General features: G+C 47.3%; 1 protein-coding gene across 1 annotated transcript; it reads left to right on the forward strand.

Moving 5' to 3' along the window:
* Positions 1–443: 443 nt before the first annotated feature.
* Positions 444–9211, forward strand: WNT9B (Wnt family member 9B). The gene is made up of 3 exons (XM_030256422.4): positions 444–640; positions 7513–7778; positions 8714–9211. The coding sequence occupies exons 1-3, from the start codon at positions 460–462 to the stop codon at positions 9188–9190; spliced, it is 924 nt and encodes a 307-aa protein (XP_030112282.4). The 5' UTR covers positions 444–459; the 3' UTR covers positions 9191–9211.
* The last annotated feature ends 1980 nt before the right edge of the window (positions 9212–11191 follow it).

The following is an 11191-nucleotide window of genomic DNA, read 5'->3' on the forward strand; positions in this document are numbered from 1 at the left end:
CTCCAGCTGGGGACCAAGGACAAATGATCCAGAACTCAGTCCCAAGAAAACAGAAAACGTGGGCTAGAGAGACAAAAACAAGCAGGATGGGACTGCCTGGGCTGGAGCTGGAATGGGACAATGAACTCCAATATGCAAAAGGAGCAGAACTGATAAAAGTGAGAGACCCCGGGAGCGCTCGTGCATTTTGGGGCCATTTTGGTTCATTTGGGTGCAGCCCTGGCTGGGCTCTGGTGCTGCCCAAGGTGGATCCATTGAGGCCTCCTGATAAATCCCTACTTTATTCCTTAGCTCCTCCAGTCTCTGTTCTAGGGCAGCCTTCTCAAGGCATCAATCCCAGGGATGTGCTCCCTAACTCACCTCTTCTGCTTCTCTCCTTCCAGCCTGACCGGGAAAGAAGCCCTGACCCACTGGCCATCGCTGGGCGCCCCGGGGGGCTCTGGCCCGGCCAAGGGGCACATGAAGCAGTGCGAGCTGCTCCAGCTGTCCCGCAAGCAGAAGCGGCTGTGCCGGAGGGAGCCGGGGCTGGCGGAGACGCTGCGGGACGCGATCCGCCTGGGCATCCTCGAGTGCCAGTTCCAGTTCCGCAGCGAGCGCTGGAACTGCAGCCTGGAGGGCCGGCCCAGCCTGCTCAAGAGAGGTACAAGGTAGTTGGTGTGCTGGGAGACTCTGGCTGCTGCCCCCGGGATGTCCCAAATTAAATCTCCCACGATGTCGTGGTAGAGATGGAGACAGCACAGAGCAACATGCTCCATTTCCAGAAGGCTTCAAACTGTTTTTAGTATAGTCTGCATAACAGGTACAGAGACACCTGCCCGAGGGGCTGAAATGACAGCTCTGAGGAAGGAAAGTAAAGGGTTTTGGTATCAGCTGTTAAATCTCAATATTGATTATTGAGATTTTTAGGCTGGATGCTCTGGGGATTTCTGCCACCTCCTTTGCAGGCAGTGGGGGTACAAAGCAGAGGAACCATCCCGATTATCACAGCAGTGCAACACTCACAGGCCATCCTTTCTCCAGGGACAAATGGGGGGGATTGAATTGTGCTGTTTCGGGAAGGATGAAAACTCTGCTTGACAGAGGTGCTGGGGACAGAGCAGAGCTGGGGACCTCTGTGCCCTGCACAGGCCTTGGTTCCATCTTTTTATACATTATTACAAAACTGTTAAGTTTTACACTTCACTCTCTTTACTCAGACAAAATGCTGATTGGAATAGGCAGTTGCAGGTTTCTCTTATTTATCCTTCTTTCTTTCTTGGTTTCTGTGTCAATGACCTTGGTAGGAAATTCTTTCAGGGGTAAACATGGATCCTTTTATCAAGCTTCCCTTTGGCTCACAGAAGTCACTGTAAAACCTCTTCCACAGTTGTTGTGCAGGGAAGCTCTGGCTGCAGTCCCCAGGATGTCCCAGATGAAATCTCACATGAAGCAAAGTGATGGGAGTGCTGAGATCTCTGTTTCGCCCAGCGATGGGAGCTGGGCAGTTTGGGCTCCTCTGCCACAAAATAATCCTTGTGCACATCTCCCCAGCACGGTTTGTCAGGGACTGGAAAGTGGGAGGAGGTTCCCATCCTTGGCTGGTGGCTTCTTCTCTAAAGGCAAAGCTCCTTACACTGAGCTCCCTCCTCAGCTGGGGTGGTGCTGTGGGAAAACAGGGTCAGTTAAAGGAAAAAGTCTTTACTGCCTCGGATATTCATGTATGTAAACCTCTGTTATTCTCAAATGCAAAATTGAAACCTATTTACTGTTTGGAAAAGCTATTTATCTGCAGGCAGACATCTCAGTTCATGTTGACAAATCTCTCCTAAGACTCTTTCACATAAATTTGAAGAAATTTAGGCAGAGTAGACAGAAGACCCACGGGGGTTTTGTTTCCCAAAATGCTTTAGATGAAGAAATTGTCCTGTAAGGTCTGGATTTGAGGTAGAAGGGAACATAATAAATCCTTCCAATGCTTGAGAAAAATACAATGAAGATGGACACTCAAATTATTTCTTAATAAAAATTCCCTGAGAATGCAATAGGGTTTGCCAGACCTGTCCTGATCCAACCAAAGCCTGACTGTTACAGAGTTTCAACACTTCAATGACTTCTATTAGCACTTACTAAGCTTCAGTCTTCAGATTTATTGAGTTTCAGTTCTTTGATAATGTTTAGCAACTTAATGTTTTTTAAAAAAAGGACCTGAAGAAGCCAATATTAATTTTGATGAAAATCAATGCTAATTTTAATTAACATTGGGATCAAAACTTTCTAATGTTTCCTTTTAAAATTATCAGTTTTTATTATATAAAATATCAACTTGATATTTAATTAAATCAGCACATGCAAGATCAGATTTTCTTCATTCCAAGGCTCTACTGTGAATTTTTTAGCAGGCAGTGGAAGGAACTCTTCATGATCATTTTGAGTGTCTTTCTCACATCTGCACCTTCATCAACCTCAAAGAACTTGAAAATGACAATTGAATAATCCTCATCTTCAAATAGCTGGAAAACATTTAATTATCTGGCGGTGGCATGCCTTAACATTTCCATGGGCTCCTGACTGACAAAATAAAATATCACCTGTAATTTCAAACCTGTTTTGGCAGATGGGGATAAGTGTTTGAAAACTTTTATTACACAATCCTAAGGATCAAATGATGATTTAATGCAGCCAGGTATGCTGTGTGCACCCCTGTGTGACAGGACACTTGGCTGGGAGCAATTATTAATTCTCATTTTCCTTTAGCTTGCAAAGGGGTTTGTTTCTTTGATAAAGAACATGAACATGACTTTCAGCTGCCACTTTTAATCTGTTTGTGACATTTGTTGGAACTTTCTTGGAAATTGTTGATCATGCAACTCTCCCCTGTCACCCAGGTTGTGACGAGGCATTTTAGAAATGTTTAAATCATTTGATATCTCCATGGTCCTAGAGAAACCATGAAGAAAAATACAGATTTTTAGCAGACCTAAATGGTCTTAAGGATGCAAGAGAGTGAAAAAGGTCCTTCCCAGTGAGATTGGCCATTTTTGTAACAGGTGAAAAGCCACATTCAATTTGCAATCACAACTGACAAACTTCTGTGACTGATCTGGATCATCAGTGCTTTTCCTGCTTCTAGAGATGCCAGAAAACAAACAAACAAAAAATAAGCCAAAGCTTTTCTGGTTCTGGAAATGCCAGATTTACTTTATCAGTCTGCACCATTTGTTGCTCTTGATAGTTTTCTGGGTACAACTGGGAAACTCCTTTTGCATTACCTGCAGCCTTTCTGTGGCACTCATGACACCAATTACTCCTCAGTGATCCATGCAAAATCCTCCTGCATTCTTCTCCACTTCTTTAAAGATCCATGGAAAGAGTTTAAATGATTTCAAGCCACCTTGTTACACAGGGGCAGTTGGTGTCTTTATAAAAACATGTAAAGCAGTGATGCCCTTTTCATGTCCTGGGTGTGCTGTTAAGGGCTGCTGGAAGTCAGGTAAAGCAGGATTTCATCTCAAACAACTCAGTGATCTGGGAAAGAAATACCTTTAGCAAAGAGGTCAGAGCCAGCCACTCACAAAATCCTTCTTGAGAAATGAGTGCTCTGCAATCCTTCCATCCCTTAATCCACTCCTTTGCCTCCTGCTGGTTGGACTCTGACCTTCCAGCAGTGGTTTCAATGTTGTCATGAAGAATCCAGGAATGGCACAGCAGAGGAGTGGTGACTCACAGACACAGAATTTCCATGATGGGACATTTGGAGAAAAAATTCTTCTGAGCAAAAAAACCTGAGCAGCTGGCATTGGAGCCAGCCCTGCTTTGAGCAGGAGGTTGTTCTGAAGGCCTCAACACTCCTTCCATCCTAAATCTTTCTATAGCTTTTTTTGGTAGGTTGGTTTTGCTGTTGTTTTCAGGGAGATGCCTCCTTCACCTGTTCTGAAACTCTCTCACTCCTCCACTTCAGCATTGAAAACTCTGACCCTGAGCATCTTTACTTAGGCAGAGTCACCCCACAGCAAAACTCCTCCCGTTACAATTTTCCCTGTGGTCTGGAGCACACCACAGCACACACCAGTGCATTGCAGCAGAAATCCTTCTGTATTTATAGGCTGCCGAGCTAAGAAATCCTGCTGGAGAGCTCAGGGCAAGGCTTGGACACATGGAAGGTCCTGCCAGAAGGAGCTGGTTTGCTGCAGCCTCCTGAAATTCATCTCAGTGCTGGATGCTTGCAGCCAAACTGCCCAGCAGAGACATCTGCACCCAGGTGTTCCCGCTGCACCGAGAGCTTTGAGTTCCATTTTGTCCCTGACAAAATGGGGAGCGATCCATTCCCAACTTGAGAGCCCAGAACTGGCTCCAGGCCCCACTGCCTGTGGTGGCAGGAGCTCTGTTGTCACTGTGGGAGGAGAGATAGCAGGACACATGGAGCAGCCTCTGTTCAGATCCCAAACTGTGCTCCTTGGAGCTGGTCGCTGCCATTTGTGGTGTGTCCTCCTGAAAATCCCGCTCCAGCAGCTGCTCTGCCACACTTCCCACAAGGGCTGAAGGACAGATTTTGCTTCCCTCATTTGTTTTGTGAATTAACAATTAAATGGTGATCGATTCCTCATGACAGAGTGGAGGAAATCATCTTAGACTTTTCAGACAAGTATTTGGCAGCCTGGTGATGTTGAAGCTTTGTTTGAAGGAGAAGGAGGCATTTCAAAGTCTGCTGGGTATCTGCAGTTGCTGCTGTCTGCAGTGGCCTGACCACAGCAGTGGCCTCTGATTTCCAGTGGGCTGAAAACTGGCCGGGAAAACATGGGGAAACCAAAGCATCTGAAATAGCAGGAGCAGTGTGGTGATCCACAAAGTCAGATTTAGCAGGGGCTGTGGAGCCGACGGGGCCTGCTGGCTCCTCATGGCATGGGAAAGGACCTCCGGAATGCTCTCCTCACCTCTGGGATCAGTGTGTCAGAGGGGATGTTGGGAATCTGGTAAGCATTTGGGGGTTGGCTGCTGGAATGATTTAGCAGATTTAGGATCTCAAGTGTCAATTATAATCTCTTAGCTTCTTTGGAGAGGGTTAGACACTGTTTGAAAATGTGTGAGCATCATGCTGCTGTCCACAGCCTGCATTGACCATGTCCCATTCCAGATTTTACAAAACTTTTGGTGGATTTTGTGACATTCTTTCAATTATCTTTAGAGTACTCTGAGAAATTTTGTAGATGATCATAGACCAGAAAGATTAATTGCAAATTATTGCCCCCCCCCCAGTAGTTACAGTAACCAAAATGGTGAGGCAGGAAGAAGATTGTTGGTTGATCTCCTTGTCTTCTCCATATTTCCCCAGCTCTCCCCTCATGTCCATGCTGTTGGTAGATCTTTACCTAAAATTCTTCAATTCCAAAGAGCTCCTGTGAAGTCTATTGAAGTTGCTAATGAAGCCTCTCCATTATGTTCATGATTAGTCAGATTTTTCATTCTTCTTGCTGGAAACCATCAGGAGAACTCTTTGTCTTGCTCTCTTGGTCGTATTTATGGTGGACATCACTCACATTTCAGCACTCAGTCTTCTGATCCACTATTACAGCTGGGTGAGTTCTCTGAGGGAACAGAATGATGGAGAGATTTGAGGTTGGACTTGGTGAATTCTAGAAGTGGCTTCCAACCTTTGCTCCAGGCACGGCTCAGTGCAAGTCCAGGTCAAATCTCTGTGGTTGTCTCTCTCTCTTCCATTATTGGGAAAAACAGATTTTCCTTCCGCTGTGGAAGGAAATTTGGAATTTTCCCATGTGGAATATTTGTTTGCTTCATTATGTTTTTTTTTTTACATGCAATGTGTAAGTGCTTTGTCTTCCATAAACCAAACTTTTTCTGTTTTGACTGACCTTATCCATTCCTGCACTCAGAGCTATTGATCAGTCACCTGTCTCTCTCTTCCTTGCACTAATTCCTAAATTTTGGACTTGTTAAACAATTTTGCATTAGTAGTTTGTTTTTTTTTTTTTTTTTCCTGCAAATGAACTCTAAAGGAAATATTAAGATTTTCCCCGGGTCTGAATAGCACAGGATGTAAATATAAATAAATAAAAATATTTTAGCATTTGGGTCAGGTTTGTGTCAATCAGAGTTTGTGAAACTTCTGTGAAGCTCATGGGTATCAATATTCCTATTCCTGTCTGATCTCATGTCTCTACACTCAATTTTCATTCAGTCAGTGTACTTTGTTTCCTGGTTAAAGGGTCACAGTCACACCATGACCTCAGGGATTGTAGCCAAGCTGGGAATCCTGCTTTGGGGAGGAGAACAGCTTCAGAACACACCCCCACAGTCACTGGGAGTAGATAATTTACAGGGAATTCAGAAAACCCGCACACGTGTGTGATTTGCCTTCTTGCCAAGATGTCCTTCAACATGGAATCCTTCCCATTCCAACTACATGTGGTCTTTTCATAGAAAATACCACTACAGTCCCAATTAAAAACATTTTTAAATAACAGGTTGGATTTTGGGACACTTTCTCAGCCTCTATTACGGATTTCCTGATTTTATGACACGATGGGATTTCAATGATGGGCTGTCATTGCACCAATCACCTCTGTGCTGGGGACAGAGCTTGGTGGCTGTCACTTTTTGCAGTTGGGTGTTTTTCCAGGACTGTTTGTCTGTTGCCACCCTTCCCTTGTCCACATGGAAGCAGTCATGGGTGAGACTGGGATGTCACTAGACCGATCCCTTCAAACTCTGATGTCGGAACTCAAAATGTCCCTCAGACATTTTCAGAAGTTCCAGGCCTTGGTCAGAAGCATTTTAGACCCTAGCAAGCAGCTGAAAACAGCTGTGATCTTGAGTTTAAACCATAGAATGAATTACCAACTTTGAAAGTAGAACAAGCGGTCACAGAGAGTTAGATGATATAGTAAAAGTAGTCACAAATTAGAGGAAAAAAATTTTTAATATTATACAAGGAAGTTTTAGTACCTGTACAGGGGGGTTTTTACTTTGTACAGAAGAGTCAAGAGTTCTAAGATGGAGGAAAGTGGGCCTAATCCTGTTCTTCCTCCTTCTTCTTCCTTACCTCCATGTTCTTAATGATGTTAGCATTTTTCTATTAGTTTAGGCTGAAGACACACTGTTCAACGTAGATGATAGATATTGACACATTATTGTAAATATAATACACGTAATTTCTGGTATATAATGTTTGTACCATCCCACTGAGGGGCAGAGCCCCGCACACTGCCCTGCAAGACAAAGCTGCGGCAGGGCAGCAAAACTTGTTATAAATAAGCAAAAATAAACAACCTTAAAAACAACACAAACGAACTATAGCTTCTTCTTTAGCAACGGAGCAGAAAAACAAAAACTTTCTACAATCTCGGAATCACCAATACCCACAGATTCCGACACTCTGCTGCTCTGCTGGGGACGGTGTGGGAGCACTGCAGGAGTTTGGTCTCTTGGTACTTCTAATTATTGTGCTTGGCTTTAAGCAGGAGAGGCAGGGAGGTGCCTTTGCTGATCCTCCCATCTCCCAATCCTTCTCCCGTGCAGGTTTTAAGGAAACAGCCTTCCTGTATGCTGTGTCCTCGGCCGCCCTGACGCACTCGCTGGCGCGGGCGTGCAGCGCGGGGCGCATGGAGCGCTGCACCTGCGACGACTCCCCGGGCCTGGAGAACCGCAAGGCCTGGCAGTGGGGCGTCTGCGGGGACAACCTCAAGTACAGCACCAAGTTCCTGAAAAAGTTCCTGGGGCAGAAGAGGATCGGCAAAGACCTGCGGGCCAAGGTGGACATCCACAACACCAACGTGGGAATCAAGGTAGGAGCTGCACCGGTGGGCTTGGGATGAAGTTTGGACTCAGTGTGAGTCTTCCAACCCATCCTGTTCACTGTCTTGCTCACAAACCAGACCTGTTCACCTGTGTGCCCTGGGCCTTGTGGTGCTGAGAGTCCCTGGGAAGTCTCCTGAGCTTTTGTGTGAGGAGACGCAAGTTGAGTGGCAGAGGAACATCCTGTGTCCTCCAGTGGTTCCAGGGTGGGTGACAGGGAGACACAGCACAGTGACAGCTGTGAACCTCCACAGCTAAATGACTCCGGGGCCACAGGTGGTTCTGAGAGCAGCTGCAGTTTAGAGCTGGTGGCATGTGTGAAGCAGATTAAAGGCTGAAACTCTTGAGATCAGTTATGAGTCTGCTGGTGACTTGCTATGGAACAAATCCTGTCCCAGGTTCGGGTCAGAGAGACCATCAGATTAAACATTTTGATCTGTAGGTTACAGGCTACTGACTCCATATTGTCTCCCATTTACTGAGTCAAATTGTTTAATTAAATAACTGTCTTCATTTGACTATACCAAAAGGAATCCACCATGTTGGAGATACTCAGTTTTATGATTGACTACTCTTACTGTGCCAAATAAAATTAATAAGAACTTATTTAAGAACTTACTTGGTTTTCAGCTAATTGTCCTCAGGCTATCCACTCTCTGGCTCATCTGTTAACTGTGTAGCTATTCCTCTGCTTTGGTGGGGTTTTATTGGAGGGTTCTTTGGGGGCTTTTTGGTGTGTGTTTTTGTTTGTTTGGTTTTTTGTTTGGGTTTTTAAAAAATTATTATTATATTTTTTTTCCTCCATAGAATAGAAATAATGCCAACAAAATTGAAGTACTTGCAGCACTTGTCTGCGATCTGAGGTGTTGCCTCTACCAGAACTAGGTCCTGGCAGATAATAACCACCACTCTCCTTCCTCCTCAGGCAGTGAAGAACGGCCTCAAAACCACCTGCAAGTGCCACGGCGTGTCCGGCTCCTGCGCGGTGCGGACGTGCTGGAAGCAGCTCTCACCTTTCCACGAGATCGGGCGGCTCCTGAAGCTGCGCTACGACGACGCCGTCAAGGTCTTCAGCACCAGCAACGACGCCGTGGGACACTCGGAGCTGGCGGGGCCGCACAGACACGGCCACTCGGCCAAGCAGCCCTCCCTGCCCCGCCCCACGGACCTGGTGTACGTGGAGGACTCGCCCAGCTTCTGCCGGCCCAGCAAATACTCCCTGGGCACCGCGGGCAGGACCTGCTCCCGCGAGGGCAACTGCGACAGCATGTGCTGCGGCCGGGGCTACAACACCCAGAGCCGCCTGGTCACCTTCTCGTGCCACTGCCAGGTGCAGTGGTGCTGCTACGTGGAGTGCCAGCAGTGCATGCAGGAGGAGGTGGTCTACAGCTGCAAGCAATAGGACAGCCCCAAGGGGCGAGGCGAGTCCAGGGGAGCAGCAGGGGGACAGGGACATGGCTCTCTGCTGTGGGGTGAGGGCCAAGGCAGGCACCAAATGTGTGCATTGCTCTTCCAACCTCAGCATTGAGATGCTCCAAACCTTGGCATTGAGATGCTCCAAACCTCGGCGTTGAGATGCTCCAAACCTCGGCGTTGAGATGCTCCAAACCTCGGCATTGAGATGCTCCAAACCTCGGCGTTGAGGTGATCCAACCTCGGCATTGAGATGCTCCAAATTCGGCATTGAGATGCTCCAAACCTCGGCATTGAGATGCTCCAAATTCGGCATTGAGATGCTCCAAATTTGGCATTGAGATGCTCCAAACCTCGGCATTGAGATGCTCCAAACCTCGGCATTGAAATGCTCCAGCCTTGGCGTTGAGATGCTCCAACCTTCGCATTGTGGTACTCCAACCTTGGCATTGTGGTGCTCCAACCTCGGCTTGAGACGCTCCAGCCTTGGTGTTGAGATGCTCCAGCCTGGGGAGAGCTCCTGCATGAGCAGGGAAAACCAGAGGCTTTGTTGGGTATGGGGTCAGGAAGGAGGGACAGAGATGGGAGGGGGAGGACAGCAGAAACCCTGATGCAGCCACAAATGTCCCTCAAGTTCAAAACTTGTACTTACCTGTGAGGGAATATCCTCCTTCTGCACCCCTCAGGTGCAATCCTGGAGATGCATTGGGGTGGTGACACTGGGACACTGAGGGCTCGTGCCCTGGATCCTGCAGAGAAGAGAATTAAGGGACCAGGAAGGCCACAACCAGAGGCTGGCTCCAGGTGTGGCAGGGCCAGCCGTGCTCCTGCACGAGGCAGAAGGACTCTGGCAGTGGGGGATTGCCAGTGCCGTGTCCTGGGAGCTGGCTGAACCCTTTCTGCTGTCAATTCACTGACACACTGCTGAATAATCTCATTTTTGCCCATGAATTGTGCCTCAGGAATACCAGTTTACAAACAAAGAGAGCTCGTGTCCATCACCTCCCAGGTCTGTAGTTCGGGTATTGGACTCAAAGTGCATTTTAACCACATTTTAACCTTGCTGTTCCAGGTCACCTGGAACTGCTGCAGTGACAGTGTTTGAGCCACGGGAACTCAGCTGAGGGCTGTGAAGTCACCCCTCTGCAGCATGTGGCCTCACTGGGGGTATTTATTGGTGGTGATCCAGGGTGATGGTGCCAGTTATGTATCGCTCTTCCCCCCCCCCCGAGTCAATCAATCAGTCAATCAATCAATCACCTTTTTGTCCTATGTGCAGCACACTCTGCCTGGTGCCTGAGGTGTGTCCCATCCCACAGTCTTCCCCTGTGCCAGTGACAGGTAAAGCCTCTGAAAGGGAATCAGGAACCACGGGAACTGGACATCTGAAAAATGTGCAAGTTATGAGTGACAATTCCTGCCCTGAGAAGTTGTGTCTATCCAGCCCCTGCATGGGGAGGGAAGGTGACCCAGGGAAAAGAGCACAGGCTGTTATAGAGTCACAAGCCCCTGACTTTGAACCTTGTTTTTCCCTTTGATTTTTAGCTGAACACACCAGACACAGCCTATTCAGTTCATTTGGCTGTGATTTAAGGAGCAGTTTTGGCAATGGCAGTGAGGCACCCCCTGACCTGACCACCAGGGAAATGTGGGTGTAGCACAGTTTCTCTGGGTGTTCAGCTTTCTCACAGTGCATTTTCCTGCTCCAGGGTTTTCCTGGTTAATCCTGTAGCAGCTCTGGATTGTCCCAGAGGTAACAAACCTGCTGTATTTACTCATTCTTGGCAATGGGTACAAACCAGCCAGAGGGGAGATGGGCTGGTGCTGCAAAGAGCATGGGAATCCTAAAGCTCAAATCCAAATTCCCTGGCAGTGTAAGGGGTGAAGATGCTGGTTTGGGTAGCAAGGTGGGCTCATCAACAGGCAGAATTGGGCTGAGTTCCAATGGGATGGAATTCTCAGAGGTGTGGGATCTGCCTGGGTGCTGAGC

This window comes from Taeniopygia guttata, chromosome 27, assembly GCF_048771995.1.
Source record: "Taeniopygia guttata chromosome 27, bTaeGut7.mat, whole genome shotgun sequence".
NCBI lineage: Eukaryota > Metazoa > Chordata > Aves > Passeriformes > Estrildidae > Taeniopygia > Taeniopygia guttata.

What these genes read in the sequence shown, in the direction of transcription:
- WNT9B (XM_030256422.4), top strand. Translation starts at nt 460, where the DNA reads ATGAAGCAGTGCGAGCTGCTCCAGCTGTCCCGCAAGCAGAAGCGGCTG. An exon ending in GCCCAGCCTGCTCAAGAGAG is followed by an intron (nt 641 to 7,512) that starts GTACAAGGTAGT and finishes TCTCCCGTGCAG; the next exon opens with GTTTTAAGGAAACAGCCTTC. An exon ending in ACACCAACGTGGGAATCAAG is followed by an intron (nt 7,779 to 8,713) that starts GTAGGAGCTGCA and finishes CTTCCTCCTCAG; the next exon opens with GCAGTGAAGAACGGCCTCAA.